At 54.8% G+C, this 17,142-nt stretch overlaps 7 protein-coding genes across 7 annotated transcripts; 2 read left to right on the top strand and 5 right to left on the bottom strand.

Annotated features, from left to right (window-relative positions):
- Window positions 1-588: 588 nt before the first annotated feature.
- EX895_005856 (uncharacterized protein) lies at window positions 589-1,757 on the bottom strand (the record flags this gene model as incomplete). Its single annotated transcript, XM_029886448.1, has 2 exons — window positions 589-1,411; window positions 1,513-1,757. The coding sequence occupies 2 exons, from the start codon at window positions 1,755-1,757 to the stop codon at window positions 589-591; spliced, it is 1,068 nt and encodes a 355-aa protein (XP_029736761.1).
- A 1,762-nt stretch (window positions 1,758-3,519) lies between these two features.
- Window positions 3,520-4,577, bottom strand: EX895_005855 (uncharacterized protein; the record flags this gene model as incomplete). The annotated part of the gene is made up of 3 exons (XM_029886447.1): window positions 3,520-3,769; window positions 3,862-4,031; window positions 4,125-4,577. The coding sequence occupies 3 exons, from the start codon at window positions 4,575-4,577 to the stop codon at window positions 3,520-3,522; spliced, it is 873 nt and encodes a 290-aa protein (XP_029736760.1).
- A 460-nt stretch (window positions 4,578-5,037) lies between these two features.
- Window positions 5,038-6,318, bottom strand: EX895_005854 (uncharacterized protein; the record flags this gene model as incomplete). The annotated part of the gene is made up of 1 exon (XM_029886446.1): window positions 5,038-6,318. One exon carries the CDS (start codon window positions 6,316-6,318, stop codon window positions 5,038-5,040), a length of 1,281 nt encoding a protein of 426 aa, XP_029736759.1.
- A 1,281-nt stretch (window positions 6,319-7,599) lies between these two features.
- EX895_005853 (uncharacterized protein) lies at window positions 7,600-8,612 on the top strand (the record flags this gene model as incomplete). Its single annotated transcript, XM_029886445.1, has 2 exons — window positions 7,600-8,237; window positions 8,336-8,612. The coding sequence occupies 2 exons, from the start codon at window positions 7,600-7,602 to the stop codon at window positions 8,610-8,612; spliced, it is 915 nt and encodes a 304-aa protein (XP_029736758.1).
- Window positions 8,613-8,858: 246 nt separating this feature from the next.
- Window positions 8,859-9,473, bottom strand: EX895_005852 (uncharacterized protein; the record flags this gene model as incomplete). The annotated part of the gene is made up of 1 exon (XM_029886444.1): window positions 8,859-9,473. One exon carries the CDS (start codon window positions 9,471-9,473, stop codon window positions 8,859-8,861), a length of 615 nt encoding a protein of 204 aa, XP_029736757.1.
- A 1,636-nt stretch (window positions 9,474-11,109) lies between these two features.
- Window positions 11,110-13,114, top strand: EX895_005851 (uncharacterized protein; the record flags this gene model as incomplete). The annotated part of the gene is made up of 2 exons (XM_029886443.1): window positions 11,110-11,281; window positions 11,664-13,114. The coding sequence occupies 2 exons, from the start codon at window positions 11,110-11,112 to the stop codon at window positions 13,112-13,114; spliced, it is 1,623 nt and encodes a 540-aa protein (XP_029736756.1).
- Window positions 13,115-13,558: 444 nt separating this feature from the next.
- Window positions 13,559-16,845, bottom strand: EX895_005850 (uncharacterized protein; the record flags this gene model as incomplete). Its single annotated transcript, XM_029886442.1, has 5 exons — window positions 13,559-14,798; window positions 14,877-15,303; window positions 15,368-15,765; window positions 15,847-15,995; window positions 16,087-16,845. The coding sequence occupies 5 exons, from the start codon at window positions 16,843-16,845 to the stop codon at window positions 13,559-13,561; spliced, it is 2,973 nt and encodes a 990-aa protein (XP_029736755.1).
- Window positions 16,846-17,142: the final 297 nt, after the last annotated feature.

Below are 17,142 nucleotides of genomic sequence, written 5' to 3'. Positions count from 1 at the left end.
CTGAAGAGAGAAGGAGTGTTGTTCTCACATCTCACATCTCAAGTGTTGGTTTTTATTTTTTTACTTTCCGGGTCGCGTTACTCTTCTCAATTTTTTAAATATTTGCAGAATGCGTCCACGCGTAAAGTGGGTGGGTGGGTGTGTCGAGAATCGCGCTTATCTCCAAACTCATGGGAACAGGCACCTACAGTACAAGCTCGGTCGGCTCTGCTTGTTAGGTGCCATTGTCACGGGTCAGCATCTTGCAGACATATTTCTTGTCTGAGCATAAGCGCACAGCCAGAGTGGACCATGAAAGCGTTGAAGTACAGTGGAACAAGAGAATCTATCCGGAGACGTGAATACAGAACCTGAGCTAGTGAATGCAACCAGCGAGAATATGCCATGTAAAAGTTACGTTGAGTCGTAAGATGCAAGCCAAGCGGGTTGAGCGAGGCCGTTGAACGAGCAACATGGAGAGATGTAAAGAGCGTGGCATGGCAAGCGGGATGGTATGAGGCGGAGGAATGAAGTAGAGCGTCCATTGTGAATAGAGGGGAAGAACGAGACCGCATAGCAGCTCAGGAGAATTATAGTGTGATAAGGCAATCAACCCTTGTGCGTCTTGAAGGCAACGAGACCAGTAAGAGCGATACCGTAACCGAGGAACTGGAGACCGCTGACAGTGTCGCCGAGGAGGAGCATGGAACCGAGGATGAGGAGGATGTCCTTGATGACACCGGCGAGTGTCAAGGTCAAAGAGCTAGCGGCGCCAATTAGGAAGACGGCAGCAATGTTGAGACCGAAAGCAACGCCAGCGTTGGTGAAGAGCACAAAGGGGCCCAGGTTGGAGATCTGGAAGAAGGGGACCAGACCCTCGGTGAAGGGGAGCACCACAGCGTTGATCGCAGCGCAAACGGGAGCAAAGTAGTAAAGCGAGACAAGAGGGTCCATCTTGAGGCCCTGCAGAAGTACCTGGATCATAACGAGGCGCGACGATTCGAAAGCGATAGCGAGCACCTGGCAGATGAAACCAGACATGGCAAAGTCGCCCTGACCATAAGAAGCGAGCGCCACACCGAACGAGATGCAACCGACAATCATGGTGAGAGTGCCCGAGAGCTGCTTGAGGCCGAAAGCAAACGAAATAAGGAGAACGGCGACGGGGGTGAAAGCCTTGAGCATCTGGATGAAGCTGACGCCGAGGGTGAGGTAGGCCATGTTGCTGAAGATGAGCGAGCACGAGAAGAGAGCACCGATGGGCAGAATGTTCTTGATCCATCGCTCGTTTGTCATCTCGACGTTGGCAAGACCGTCGAGGAGGTGGGTGTACCTCGCCAAAAGACGGGTGCCGACAGTAGCAAAGGCCATGTGGAAGGTGGTGAGGAAGACGGGGAAGGGGAAATTGAGCTGCTTGGGGTCGAGGACGAATCTGTGTGCAGGAGCAACCGAGAATGGCGCGTTGCGAGGAAAGAGTTGTGGTCAGTCTTGGCTATCGGTGTACGCCTTCTGTATTGGCCTGAGGCTACTTACTTGTTGTAGACGATAACGCTACTCGAGAGGGAGATCCACAGGACAATGATGACTGCAGGGTGGATCTTCTTCTTGTCCGGCTTGGCCGGACCGCCTGGGAGGATGCCGTTGGTGGGCTGTGCACCCATACCGCTGTGACCAGGGGTGCCTACGGAAGGCGTGCGGTGGCCCGTAATGGGGTCGTGACCGGCCTTCTCATCGACCGAGAAGCTCTGCATGGGGAGCGAGGTGTGATCCTTGGACATTTTGAATATGATCGGCCTTGCAAGTAGCGAGCTGCGAGATGCTTGATGGGAGTGACCAAAAGGCGGACGATATGAATGGAGAGGGAAGACGAGGTGGTGGTGGTAGGAGAAGCAAATGGGTTCTGCGATCGACGTTGACAAAGAACGAGGTGTTGATTGCTCGAACAGTGCTGGCACGTCTCTTTACCAACAGGGCAGAAAGCACAAACGTGGGCAGCAAGCAGCAGAGCGATGCGGACGCTTCCGAAACACACACAGACACACAAGCGTGACAAAAATACAGGAAGTAAAGGCCGATAAAGAAAGGTAAGACTAGACCTCAAACATTTAGCGGGCCGCTGCAACCCTTCTTTTTTTTTCTTTTCTCATTCCTCTTTGCGACTAGGCTCGGAGTAAAAGAGGAGCATGAAAAAGAAAGAAAAAATGGACACGCTTGCCTGTGACTGAAGCGCGACGAGCATTAAGAACGACTTTGACTTTGGTGCTTATGGTAAAAATTAGACTGTGTATGTGTGTAAGAGTGTGTGTGCGCGCGCATGTCCAGCCAGTATCGAAGTGCTTGTGAACTGTGCGTGTTCTTGAAATTTCACGATGAAACAAAAGGCTGTGTGTGTCGAAAAATTCGAAATTGCTCCTGTCGCCCACGCCGACGCTTCTGAGCACCTTGACTATTGCAGTCTCCGTCCCGATTCCGTCACACCTCCTACGTCTGACACAGCGAGTGTGCGAGCGCGAAACTGCGAGTGCGTGTTTGCGCCATGCCACGCTTGTCCGGGGTCTGTCGCAGATGCTACTGATGCTGCTGCTGTTGCTGCTGCCATTGCTGCTGATCGTGGAGATTCGACAATGCGCCGACGCAGCGGCCTCGGCGACTCTTCAGACACTCAACCAGTCAAGCTGATCATCAACATGCCTACAACACGCTAAAAGGCAGTAAGTAACTCAACACTCCACTCAAACCCTTCGTGACCGTCCAACGGAAACCACAACTAGACTACAAGCATCTTTTAGCCCTTGCAGTAGAACGAATATGCAGCTCGGATGTCAGTGGCCAAAGCGAGCAATTCGTCCCCTCGGCATTCTCGTGTCTCTGCGCAAATTGTGAAAAAAGACTGGCGAAGTGCACTTCGGTAAGTGTGCGCTGCGTTCCATGTTGTTGCACGTTGCCGGAGAGGATCGGCGTACTGCATCCGCTCCGACGGTTGGAAAACAAGCGCTGGCAAACCACGCCTCGCATCAAATCGGATCAAGTTGCTCCAGCTGTCGTTCCCGCGCCTGGCCTGCCATAATCGGAGTCTACTTGCACGCACGCAATCGCCAGCTGCCGGTATCTCGCAGCCTGAAGGCAGCCGCCTCTCGCGTCGTGTCTGGAGCGTGTATCGTGTCTGATCATTGCGAGCTCAATCTCAATGGAGTGTCACCCTCTTAAGTGAAACAGGAGGCGCTGCACAGTAGAACTGCTTCCAGAAGCTGGCCTTTTGTAGCCCTGGGAGCCCCACCTTCTGGGCTGCATGTGCATCGGCCAGGCGTCTAGACAATGCGCTCTGCTCGGCTGAGTACTGATGATCGACATTGCTGGCTTTCTGCAGCTGGTTGTCGAGACCGAGCCATCTTCTGTGTCGGTGCGGACCCTAAATCATGCTTATCGGTCAAGACGCCGTCGACCCTTGGCTCCCGATGCATGTCTGCTCGATGCATGTCTGCCCGATTGCGTCCTCTGCACCATGAACGTAGCTGGCTGAGATTGTTCTCGGACCGCTCGCTATGTTCCTTGTCCGTGCTGCTCGTGAAACTCGTACACGTCCTTCTCGAACGCTTCTGCCGCTTCCAAAGCCTCTGCCTCGTCAACGTCAAAGATCTCCACCCATGGCCATTGAGTCTCTTCGCCCTCCTTGCTGGGCCACTTTCCTACAAACTGCGAAGGATCCACCTGCGACATTTGACAAGCTCGGTAGAAGGCTCCTGCAGCCAGCACCGGCGCCTCGAACATAACGCAAATCGCATCCCTCAAGCTGTCATCCACAAGGTTGACAATTAGATGCCAGATTGTCAGCGCACGATCGCTCGTTGAAGTCTGCCAGTCTACGCTCCTTCTTTGACTCACCTGTCGTTGAGAATAGTCCATGCAAGGCGTACCAGAGGCGCATCGACGTTCAATCGACTGCATGCTTTGACCAGAATCTCGTGCGGGTGCTCGACGATCAGGTCAAAGCAGAGTGTCTCTAGCACTGTCTCTTCCGAGACCAAAATGATGTCTCTCCACCGAGCAAATTCCTGCATAAGCCGTCCGAGCCGAGATAGAGGAAGCGTTAATATCTAGTGCTGCTGCGTCCTGTCGGTTCTGTGTCCAGAGTGTTGGCTGCTCACCTTGCTAGACGGATCCGCTCGGAACGTGCGCTCCGCCCACCTTTCATTCCCGGCTGCACTTCTGTCGAACGATGCCATAGCTGCGTCAATGATGCTGGGAAGCTTCCTGTGCGACTCTTCCACCTTGCACGCCAGAAACACGCACGTGGCGGCGATTTCGTAGTGCGAGAAGCCCGTCTTGTTCGCGCCGACCCCGTATTCGAGCGGTTTGCGCATGTAGAACCGATGCAGGTAGATGGCGGCCGTGTTCATCACATGTTGTGCCAATCGCATGTATTCGCCCATCCGATAAATCGCGGTCACGCCCTTGAAGCGTCGTTGCTTCTCTTCAATCGCATCCAGCCCTGCTTGCAGCACAGACGGAGTCAGCGCCAGGTCGGTCTTGGAGAAGAGCCATTGATCGTCTGCTGTTGTTTGGCCAGTGGATGGCCGTGTGCCTGTAGACGCTGTCATCCTGCACTCATCCTTGGCCAAGAGGATGGAAGTTGTGCAGAATCATACTTGACTGCGCTCCTCGACTGGAACTCAAAAGCACGCGTTCCTGCGAAATCGGAACCCGGAATTTCACGCTCTCCACAAATGCACGTCAGGACCCCGAGGCATTTCAACGAGCCATTCGATTTCAAGGAGCTTTCGACAAGGCAGCGGGCAGTCCAGCTCGGTACAATTCGGTGACTAGCTCGTTGTACGACGTTAGAGAACAGACGTGGGTATACTGAAACAAAGGCAAGAGAGATCTCTAGCGATAGCGATGCGGGGAATGTTGCGATGCGAAATGGTGAAAAGGGGAGTGCGGTGCTCGAGCGAGCAACGAGACGGGAAAGGGAGGCGCTTGCAAGACGCTCCACAAGCGAAAGAGAGAGAAATGGGGCCATGACGCTTTCACAGAGTGATGGTATGCAGCGGGATACGGTCAGTGTGACAGCGTCTCTGCTGGCTTGCCACCCATCCATCCTTCGCCTGCTTCGAGCAAGTTGACCATGCCCGTGAAGAGGGCCGTAGCGGTGGGTCCGAGGAAGCCGGCTTGCAGCTCTTTGATCTCTTCGTCAGGCAGTGCAGCCGCATCCTGATCGCCGCCTGGGCCATGATCGGACCCCGGATCGCGACACTCGGCAGCTCGTCGTGCGATGCGGGCGTCACGGGCTCGCACGTAGCGCAAACGTGCATGCTCGTCGGATCCCGGCGCGTCGATGTCAGCCTCGCTCTGCAACCCGAAAGTTTGCTCTGCTCGACTGCTGTCATCGTCTTCACTCGAGCTGCAGTCTGACGATTGTGCATGCATGTCTTCGAACCATTGACCGAACTCCTTGCGGTCGTAGTCTTCGGGGTTCTGCATGGCCTGGTCAATGGCAAGCGGAATGCTGAGCGTGACCCGAGCGAGTTGCAAAGTCAATCGAAGACGGCCTGGGATGTCAAAGTAAGAAAGACCTCGCAGATCCTGTTGGATCTCGTACAGGCGTGACACTTCGTTGAGAAGAACGCGCGAGTATCTTCGCGTTGCGCGCATGAGCCGCGAGAGAGCTCTGAATTTGGCCTCGATGCTGCTAATGTTGGCGTCGCTGTAGGTCCCGAGACCGCTGTCGGCGAGGACCTTGAGCAGTGCTTTGACGGACGTAAAGTCTCCTTCGAAGAATTCGACGTATACGGTGAAGAGGACATCCTGAAGCGTGGCGTCTGCGAAGGCTTCTCCAAATTCGTCGTCAAAAGCGTCATGGGGGGATTTTCCATTGAACATCGAGTGGGTGTGAGGAGAGAAGTCGTATGCCTGGCGAGATGCGGGTTTGGACAGAGTCTCGTAGGCAAAGGCAAGCTTTTGAAAGGCGATGGTTGAATTTGGATAGTCTGGGAACTTGTCCGGATGGCAAGATCGGCTTCTGTTCAAAAAGCCACGACGAATCTCCTCGTTCTTGGCGCTCCTCTTGATGCCGAGTACTTTGTATAGATTGTCCTCTGCAATAATATCTTCGATCACCTGAACCTTGGCTTGGAAGCTGTCGATATCGGTGGTATTTGCGGTGGTGCTGTCGAAGACATCTGCAGTGTGTTCTGCATCGCCAGCATCGTTGGATCCTCCGGGTGTGAGATGATCCCTTTGAGGTGGTGGTCGCCGCGCGCGGTTGACTTTGCCGATGGGAGCCCGCCTGGACTCTTCGCTGACGGAAGCACGATAGAATATCGATGAGATGAATGGCATTTTGCAGGTACCGTGTTACAGCCACCGGATTGTTGCTCGCGGAGCCGCGCGGACTGCTACTGAGAGCTCTCGGAAGAGGAGCACGCTGGCTGCCGGGTGAATGTGTATGTAACGGCGATAAGATCTGCCTGAAGGAGAAGCTGGCAGGACGGGAGATGGTGGAGCCAGCTTGACCGTTTAGCTCAGCAGCAACGACATGATCGATGACAGTAATGACAGATGGACAGAGCCGTCGGATATGGCACGTATGCTCTGTTGGATCCTGAAGAGGCGTTGAGCTATTCGACGTTGAGAAATCGATAAGGGCTGTCCGAAAGCAGGGCACTGTATTTGAGTTTGTCACCTCTTACGTTGCGTGTAGAGCACAAGAGCAGATGAGTCGGGTTGTTATCTTAAAAACTCTGAATGTGGTTCTGTCGGGGTGTGGATCAATGCGGAGCAGGATTCGTCGCGTTCAATTGTGAAGCGTGTAGGTGCGGCGGCGTAGGAATGGCTAGGCTTTGAAGTGAAAGATGCGGTTGAGGGATGCAAGCGATGGTGGTGGTGAGCTCGCCTTTCAATGTCGTGTCCAGTTCGAGTCGAGCAATGTGATGCTGCAGGTCAGGTTTTGATCTGGGAGAGCGAGCAAGTGGCCGCTGCGACTTTCACAGCCAAACCCGTGAAGAAAGCGTTCCAGGCTTGAGACCCTTGTTTCTTTGAGTGGCTCGGCCAGCTGCATTCGAAAGAAACACACAACACAACACTCCTCTGACCCTTAGGCAGTGCGACAGGAGTCTCGCTTTGCACGAACAAACAAATTTCCACACAAAATTCTGAAATCTCAATCAACAAACCTTGGCTTGCACGCCTAAGCGTTCTCCCTTTCACATGAGGCTATTGAGACCGAAAAGCTAAAACCATGAAGGAGCACAACCGAGGCTCAGACCTGTGTCGAGTGCAAGAAGATAGCAACCTAACATTGATATTGGTACTCAAAAACTTTTAGCTGTCTGACTCCACCTTGTCGCTCGTGACCATCTGATACACAGCTTAGCTTCGGATCCAACACCCTTCTCACAGTCACCTCCCATCGTTCGCTCCGCCATCCGCCTCGTCGCCGACACCGTCTGCGCTCTGCCTCGGCTGCGCATCCTGTGCGGCTATGGCAACACTATCTGTCTCGAAGTCACGTTCAGCTCCCAGCTAGAGGACACTGCTCGCCTCGCCTCGCATCCTAAGACCAAGCTGGCCCGACTGCAGCCTGGCTCAGCCCCTACTCTCAAGTGTCGGAGATCCCGCAACATGATGCTCAATCCGCTCGCTACACTTCAGCAGCTGTCGGTCACTCCGACCATGGCAGACGGTCTCTGCTTGGATCTCGAGCTGGAGCTTCGCGCGCTGGGCTGCCAGATGATTCAACAAGTCGGCATGCTTCTGCAGTTGCCCCAACGCACCATGGCTGCGGCACAGGTCTTCTATCAGCGCTTCTGGTACAGCTCGTCCATGTGCAACTTTTCCGCCGATGAGATTGCAATGGGCACTCTCTTGCTCTCCACCAAGCTGGAGGAGACGCAGATCAGCCTCCGTCACTTGGTCAACGCCTACCACTATGTCGACTTTCAACTCACCAAGGGCCGACGCGCTTCATCCTACACGCCTCTTGCTTACGATGCTTCCGAGATGATTAGCGTTCGTGATGCCATAGTTGTATCCGAGATGCAAGTACTCAAGCGGCTTGGGTTTCAGGTGCACGTGACGCTGCCATATGCTCTGTTGGCCAATTACTTGCAAGTGCTCGGCCTCACCGATCCCGAGCTCAAAGTGACGGTGCAGCCACGCAAGCACTGGCACGCAAGTGGGACACCTACGCAGGCCTCGGGCCATCTGTCGTCTGAGCGCGTCTCGGTTGCTCAGTGTGCATGGTCGTTCCTTAACGATGCGTAAGTAGTCGACACACGCCCGTATGTGGAACAGATCTGCGCATAGACGTCGAGCGACGACTGACACCATTCTGTCTTTTCTCGTTGCCCAAGCATAGCCTACAGACGCCCGTGTTGTGCATTTTTGGCCCTCACGTTGTCGCTTGCGCCGCAATTGTGCTTGCGACCGAAATGTGCGAACCAGTGGTACGGTTGCCTTTGGAGCCAGCACCTTGGTGGCTGCTGTTTGACGCTTCCGAACCCGAGATCAAGATTGCTACGGCGCATCTTCTATGGCGCTACCATCATGCGTCGTCTGTCAAGAATCTGGCCAAACTTCTCGATCGACATGAGCTTCAAAAGTACATCGCGGCTCGTCCGGCGATCCCAAAGTAGCAAGCGGAGGAAGTGCTGGTTCTCAGATGTCGATAGTGGTGCTGAACAATCGAGGATGTGTCAGAGACTGTCATTGACTGGATGATGCTGCAATTCGATGAGTGTAGAGATGTTTCTGCTGCATGTGATCGAAGGCAAGAAAAGTCGGTATGCCGCTTTGCCGTTTCATACGGTCACTGCCGTGATCGTAGCTAATCAGCTTGTGAAGGGGGCGTCTCGCAATTCAACGAGATGTCATCGGTCCCTTTACTCGTCCGAGGAAGGTTCGGCATCGGAAGATGAGTTCTGGGCCTTGGCCTGAGCCTTGTCCTGCTTGTCGGTGTGTGCGGCGGCGACAACCTTCTTGGGATCCGAAACGTGATTTCCGTCCTTGGCAGCAGCGACGCCGTGCTTGAACGTCGTGTCATCGGCAGGCAGCGAGGGCTCACGCTTGACCTTGGACTGCTTGTCGTAGGCATGCTCGTCGGCGATCTTCTTCGAGTCGAGGTGCTTGTCACCATCGGGAGCATCGTGGCGCAGGTCTGGGCGCTTGACCTCTACGAAACCTTCGGGGTGCTCGATGCTGCCGTCGGGCAACTCGACGGGCTCCTTGGGAGCTTCAGGCTCCTCCTCGTCCTCCTGCTCAGGCTCGTCGTGCTTCGCGCCGTGGTGGTCGTCCTTCTTTGCGCCGGGAGCGGTCAAGTAGACAAAGGCACCGCCGAATGTGAGAACTGAGGCGATGGCCCAGGGCGCATCCGACTTGGTAGCGACGGGGCCAGGTGGGTTGGTTGCGTATCTTCGAACCGAAAGACGAGCGAGCGAAGGGCCAGCGGCAGAGCGAGCCAATGGCCTAGCAGACCTAGAGATGGACCTAGCGATCATGATGTTGATGAGTTGTTGGTAGTGGCGATGATGACGAGACGATGTCGTTGTCCTTATCGGGTGGATGGTGGTGAGTTGGAATGATGAAAAAAGGATGTAGAATGCAAGGCGGTCGTACCCCTCACTGTAGGCCTGGACCGTGAGCCCGATGCTCCTCACCTTTGCTGCCTAGCCATCATCCGTTCCGCCCAACATGAGTCTGGAGTCAGCAATCAAAGGCAGCAGGCCGTCGCCCAATTTTTCCAAAAGCGGCATGTCAGAAAAATCGCACAAATCACGCCTCGAAGCTTCCTCTCCTCTCGGTTCCTACCGGTTCTTCTCATATTTTCGTGAGCGGAGCCCTCCACCTTTTTCCGTTCCGAAGAGCGATCGCAGCCATCCTTCTTCCTCATCGAATCGTTCGACCTCTTCGCGGTTCCTGGTCAAAGAGGCTGAGTTGCAGGCTATGGACAGTCTTTCAACTTTGCTGCTCCAGCACTCCTGACTGATATTAGTTTCCGCCGTTGTCAAAAGGGTTGAATGTTAAAAAGTAAACGCAGAGCAGCGCGAGGCATCTGTGTTAGAAGATCTGGTGCAAGATTACGACACGAATGTGCGAACTTCGTGATGCGTCTTTATAATTTTGTTAAGTTTACATTGAACAGGAGAAGTTCCGTTCATTGCTTCTCCTCTTCGTTTCCCTTCTCGCACGTGTCAGCGTAATAGAGCGCCAGCCGGAAAGGAACGGACAGTTGAGTATCTCGAGCCAGCTTCGCACTCGTCTATCGTTTGCTCCCTGAGACCTTAGACATCTGACATATCAACAACATTCCGCCTTTCCGAAACCGTGCCAGGTATCTATCGACTCCTAAACTGCACGGCGGACACACGTAGGAGACTCGTCGCAAACCTTAGGAGGAGAAGCGACATTTGACGGTGAGAACCGGAAAAAGTGGCTCGGGAGGACAGCTTCCAGGCGCACTTGAACCAGATCCCGGATCCGCGCACTGTTGGGCGACGGAACCACAAGGGTTGATTAACGAGATCAAGTAATTTCTTCTCAAAGGCGGGCGGCAGGCAGTTCATTTCAAGGGGAACGTGCGCTCAAAGGCTTCATGAATACAAATTAGCACAAAAAAGCTTGTCCCAATTCGATTGTCAAAGCCCAACTCTAATCAACTTGCGACTTGCTGCAAACGGAAGAGTGCTCTGATGATTTGAATGTGTATTCATCGATTTTCTTTCCCTTGCTGTCTGCGCGCTCGTTGGATTGATGGGCACGGCGCTGTTCCTATTCGTTGAAACTGATCGGTGGGCCGGCTGGAGCGAGGTGCGATCAGTTTTCGCAGCGCCCAGGCAGTTGGGCTGTCTCTCCACGCTCTTGAAACCGGAGTCGCCATTTTGAGTTGAAAATTGGCTCTGCTTGGCCTTTGCTCTTTCTTCTCGAGCCTTGGACACGGCGCAAACAGGTTCTGCGAGGCAAAAGAGTGCGATCGCAAGCCTTGGAATTCTTCGTGTCTGCCTGTGTCCGTGTGTTGTGCCTGCTCGCTGCCCCGTCGCTCTCTCCTTTCTTCGCTCTGTCTTTCCCTCCCCTCTTTCCTTTACACCTCTCCGTCGTCATCCCCTTCACCCTACTCAACCCCCCTTCGACACCATCATGCCTGTCATTCAGCGCACCGCCGTGCGTGCTGCTAGCCGCTCCGCTCTCCGAGCCCGCCAGAATGCCGCCGCTCTTTCCACCGTCGCCCGCGCCGCTGTGAACGCTTCGTCCAGCGTCCGTGCTGCCGCCCCCAAGATCGCCGTCGCTGCCGTCAAGCCCGCCGTTCAGGGTAAGTCATCGATCACACTCCGACGACGACGAAACACATCGCATCGACACAAACATAGCAGACTCCATCGATCGACAACCACGATTCCGACAATGGAAGGTCATCGATTGGGAAGGGGTTTTCGATGTTGTGACATGGTGGGAAAACGTCAATTCGATAGCGCAGTGTTTCAACCGTAGATCGCCTTGAATTAACCCATGGCACACCACTGGCTTCATCGCCATTCAAGAAGAAAACTCGGCACTCAACAATGTTCCTCTTCATCGACACCTTTCGTTGCGCTTGGCCTCGTCGTCGTCGGACTCTGCACGCTAGGCTAAATTATCATTAGCTCTAATACGTATACTGACTTTGGTTCTCATCTTATTTTTTTGTCCATCAGCCCGTGGCCTTGCTACCGAGGCTTCGCCCAAGGGCCAGACTGGTGCCGTCAAGACCGTCATTGGTCCCGTCGTCGACGTCCAGTTCGACACTGAGCAGCTCCCGTTCATTCTTAACGCTCTCGAGGTCCAGGATGTTCAGGGCGGTGGACGTCTCGTTCTTGAGGTCGCCCAGCACCTTGGTGAGAACACTGTCCGTGCCATCGCCATGGAGGGTACCGAGGGTCTCGTCCGTGGTCAGAAGGTCGTCGACACTGGTCTCCCCATCCAGATCCCCGTCGGTCCCGGCACCCTTGGCCGTATCATGAACGTCATTGGTGAGCCCATGGACGAGCGTGGACCCATCAAGGGCGCCAAGGTCGCCCCCATCCACGTCGAACCCCCCGCGTTCGTCGACCAGTCCACCAAGGCTGAGGTGCTCGAGACTGGTATCAAGGTCGTCGACCTCCTCGCACCTTACGCCCGTGGTGGTAAGATTGGTCTCTTCGGTGGTGCCGGTGTCGGCAAGACTGTGCTTATCCAGGAGCTCATCAACAACGTCGCCAAGGCCCACGGTGGTTACTCTGTCTTCACCGGTGTCGGTGAGCGTACCCGTGAGGGTAACGATCTCTACCACGAGATGATTGAGACCGGTGTCATCAACCTTGAGGGTGACTCCAAGGTCGCTCTCGTCTTCGGTCAGATGAACGAGCCTCCCGGAGCCCGTGCCCGTGTCGCTCTGACTGGTCTCACCATCGCCGAGTACTTCCGTGACGAGGAGGGCCAGGACGTGCTTCTCTTCATCGACAACATTTTCCGTTTCACTCAGGCCGGTTCCGAGACCTCGGCTCTTCTCGGTCGTATCCCCTCGGCCGTCGGTTACCAGCCTACCCTCGCCACCGACATGGGTGTCATGCAGGAGCGCATTACCACCACCAAGAAGGGTTCCATTACCTCGGTCCAGGCCGTCTACGTGCCAGCCGATGACTTGACCGATCCTGCCCCCGCCACCACCTTCGCCCACTTGGACGCCACCACTGTGTTGTCCCGTGGTATCGCTGAGCTCGGTATCTACCCCGCCGTCGATCCCCTCGACTCCAAGTCGCGTATGCTTGACCCCGCCGTCGTCGGCCGTGAGCACTACGACATTGCCACCAGTGTTCAGAAGCTTCTCCAGGACTACAAGTCGCTCCAGGATATCATCGCCATTCTTGGTATGGACGAGCTTTCCGAAGAGGACAAGCTCACCGTCGAGCGTGCCCGTAAGATCCAGCGTTTCATGAGCCAGCCTTTCGCTGTCGCCCAGGTCTTTACCGGTATCGAGGGAAAGCTCGTCTCCCTTAAGGACACCATCTCGGCCTGCAAGGAGATCCTCCGCGGTGACCACGATGCTCTCCCTGAGTCCGCCTTCTACATGTGCGGTGGTATCGACGACGTCAAGAAGAAGGCTGAGGAGATCGCCCGCAGCACCTAAGCGGCGAATCGATCAACGGCCCTTCACCCTCATCAGCCATGAGTCTTGACCCGGCACTTGAGCCATCCGGTCATGGTCCCGGTGTCTCGTAAAAAACCTCATTCACCATAAATATAAATCAACGCTTGAAGTATCCAGGATGTCTCGTTCGCTCGGTCTGTGTCATTGTCAAGCCCCCGATCGTTGTTGCGCTTTCGAGCGTGGATCTTCTCACCTGCGATGAGCCATGAGACATCGACCCTGCCCGTGCACCCGTTGTGTTGCTCAATCCTCTCTGCCAGGTTGCTGGGCAGATCACGGATCACTCTCAGCTGCCAATCTTTGCACAAACCTGAACGGTGGCTCAAGACTTCCAGACGGTTCAGATACGGCACAGGAAGCGAGGAAATGCCTCTCGAGAGTTGATTTAATGGATTGATTGCATGCGGCAGAATTGGTCGGACATCAAAGCCCTCGCTCGATGAATCGCGAGAGCTGCCGCGCCGGTTCGACGCCAATGAGCTCGCTGAGATCCTCCATAGGCATGTTGCAGAGATCTGAAATGTCACGAACTTGACTCATGATGTAGCGGAAATTCTTGGTGTTGACGCCGGGAAGAGCTCGTAGCAGGTCTTGTGGACCTAGATTGAAGGAATGCTCGCTCGAAGACTGCCAATCAGCACGTCTGACGAGCGCGCTCGTCGTGCTTCCTTCTGCTTCGAGGACGTCGTCCAGACCCACTAAGGCCACTTTGGCAGCATCCGGCTCGTCAAAGTTTTGCTTGAGGTCAGCAAAGATATCGGAAGTGGCATAAGGAGAGCTCGACCAGATGATGCGCAGCCTTGGAAAGGCCGAGGTCAACAAGACGAGCTTGGCCTGTATGTCGAGTTCCGTCCCAGATGTGCGTCCCGTTGCCTTCCCGTCATTGGACGATTTGAGCGAAAAGGACTTGTCTTGATCAAACTCAATCAACAAGATCGGATGCTGGTAGTGCACGCACATCAGCTCGCACTGAGTGTACAGTCGGCCTGAGTTGAAACTCTGGATCAAATCCGTGAGACTTTTGCGCTCGACGCACATCGTTGGCGTCAATACATAGTCGCCGACTTGCAGTGTGCAGGGTATGACCTGGATATCAGCTGCATGCAACATGGATGGCAGGCTTGATCGAAACTCGCGCATGTCGACGATGATTCGAGGAGGTTCAGCCGTCGCTGACTGTTGTCCACCTGCTACGCGGCTGCTGATGGTGCGAAGGAATCGCTGATCCGCGTCTTCGGCTATCGGTCGACCATCTGCAGAGAGTGGCAAAGCCATCATTGACTTCTCTCGGATGAGTCTCTCGAACGACTCCTTTTCTCGACGAAGGGCACTGAGGTATCTCTGTTCTTCGACGGAATCGGCATAGATGAGAAAGTAGACTCGCACGCCAACCCCAGGATTCGTGCTTCTGTACACTTCCACTCTCCGAACGAATGCCGGATCAGGATCGTACATGATCACGAAGCGTGGGCGCAGTTCCTGTAGAACCTTGTCGTCTTGATCACCACGGTAAGAGCGGACAACCACCAAGTTCTCCATGCTGAGCATCCCGAAGAAGGCATCGAATTCGACCTCGTCGATCTCGTCGGAAATTTGTTCGGCATCGAGAGGAGCTTCGACGGTAGACGTTCCACTCTCATTGCCGTTGGCTGCAGAAGCAATGCTGTTGTAGTGTGAAGCACGTACGATCACCGTCAGCGTCGTTCAACTCCATCGTACAAGGTCCAATCTGTCCACTTACAAGTCAGAGACCTGCGCTGCTTCAGCTTGCAAGTTCGCTTGCCCCACCGTGTCCGTGGCACTGCTGAATCGTCCGCTCGCACTCTGAGCAGATGAACCGCCACGTTGGCGTCGTCTCTTGTTAGAAGCGGACTGTTGACCCCTCTGAAAGGTTGCTTTTCGCTTCAGGGCTTCGTTGATGGGACCAGCTTGTAGGAGATTTCCTTGCGCTGCGCGCGGTTCACCGTTTCCGGATCCGTCATTTTTTTCGCCGTTCAGCTTGCCAAGACCTCCTTTCCAGAGGAAGTATGACCGCAGTAGTTGTTGCAACAGCTTTTTCCCTGGCTCTCCTGGAGGACTATCATCCATCGAGGATATGATTTGTCGAAGCTGCATGCTGGTCCTCTCGGAGCCGCACATGATTAAGATCGTGTTACCGACTCCCGAATCTGTGGGAAGGCGAGGGGAAGTCAGATGATTCATCAAGAAACAGCAGGAGGCGACCAAACTCACCATTGTCGGCGAAGTTAAAGTGAATCTCTTGCTCGACTTCGTCCAAAACCTCTTGCAGGAGCTGCCATTTCGGATTGGCCTCGAGCACAGGCTCGACTTCCGGGGGCACTGCACCTTCGTGAGCTTGGCCGATGGTTGCCCCGTTTCCTTCTGCTTGCCGTAGCGCTTCCTCGTCGTCTGCATAGGACCGGTCTTCGGACTGCAGTGGCCCCCGGCTTCGGGACTCGTCCCAGATGTACACCCTTCGTTTCGCCTCGTGAAAGATGACATTTGCTGCATCCATGAAGAGCCAGGCGGATTGATTCTGTCGAGTAGTGCCCTTGGAAGTTGTTGTGCTCGAGGCCAGGATCGTTTCGAGGTAAGAGTTGAATGTGATACAGTCGTACGTGAGAAGATAGCTGCAGAAGCCAGGAGTGAGAGCAACAGAGGTCAGAGTTTTCTAAGACCGAAGACCACGCTGGACAGGGACTGTGACCTACTTGAGCAGATTTCGTAGCGTCGTCAAATCCCCGACAAGCTGCTTTGTCTTGGCGCTGACCCGATGCCAGATTGGATCGAGCTGCCTTCGAACGACGACGTCAAAGGCCCGGAAGATGGCATGCTCGATGGAAAAGTCGTCTGTCTCAACCTATGGTGAGGTTGGTACCAGGTTGGAATGAGGACGAGTGTCAGCAATCTCAGGTGAATCCGATTTGCAGAAGTAGAGGGGACCGGCTCACGTTAGCATTACCGCGCTTCAGCTCAGACAAGGATGCATCAAGGCACTCGATGATTGCTGTCTGGATGTTGCGCATGGACCGACTTAAGGGTTGATGAAGCTCGATCACATCTGCCTTGCGTTGGCCCAGGTCTTTGCTCGTCTGCTGGTGGAACCTTGGCCAGAGTTCCACCTTTCTGATCCGGAGCTGGCTCAGTACCGTTTGCAGAGGGCTGATGCCCATTGTGAAGTGTTCTGGGTTGTCGGAGAAAGCCTTGAGGAAGCCTTCTTTGTTCTCTTGCCGATAGATGCGTGCAATGAAAGCTTCGACCGAGGTCGGAGTCACTTTCTCGGCGTGGAGAACCACCAGTCCCGTGATGAGACCCGTTGGAATCCTCTTGCTCAGCATGTCCACCACCAGAATGCGTGAAGTGACGCTCATTATGCCTCCAGACAGGTACATCTCGGATCGTTGCTTGGCTGGCATTTCGTGATGAATGGCTCGAAGCCCCGGCTTGCGGACTCCCAACGTCGTCAGCTCTTCTCCGATGCCGCTTTCTTCCTCGGATGTTGCGTTGACCAGGACAACCAGACTGTTGGGCGAGTCGTAGATGCGCAGAATCGTGCTGACGATTCTGCGGAGGCCAAGACCCCGTGCGATGATGACCAATGCATCGCCTTCGTCCGGGCTGTCGTCTTGCCCTGGCACCAGAGAGTCCACAATCTGGCAGTGAAAGGGAAGCAACGCAGCTCTCTGCAGGATGGCGCTGTGTGCCGACATTGTCGTGGGGCGCCGAGGCCTTCTTGTGCACGCTTGAGGATGCGATAGGCGGCAAGATGGTGGTCGTGCTGACTTACTTGCGCAGCAGGGCCTGCCGACTCAGCACGTCGTGGGCTGCGTGTGGAGGTCCAGGGTCCTGTCCTGCTGCCTGCCGAGATCCGAGGTCGCGCTGGACACCAACAATCCCCCGGCTTGCCCGACGGCGTCTCAGGCCAGCAAATTCTTCAAGACGGTGACGATTGAGAACCTGGAGAATGACTTCTGACCTTGTGTTGCACAGTTAAGTCCATACAAGTA

This window comes from Sporisorium graminicola, chromosome SGRAM_8 (assembly GCF_005498985.1).
Source record: "Sporisorium graminicola strain CBS 10092 chromosome SGRAM_8, whole genome shotgun sequence".
Taxonomy (NCBI): Eukaryota; Fungi; Basidiomycota; class Ustilaginomycetes; order Ustilaginales; family Ustilaginaceae; genus Sporisorium; species Sporisorium graminicola.
Note: the sequence above shows the minus strand (reverse complement) of the source record. Positions and strands in the feature narration are given on the sequence as shown.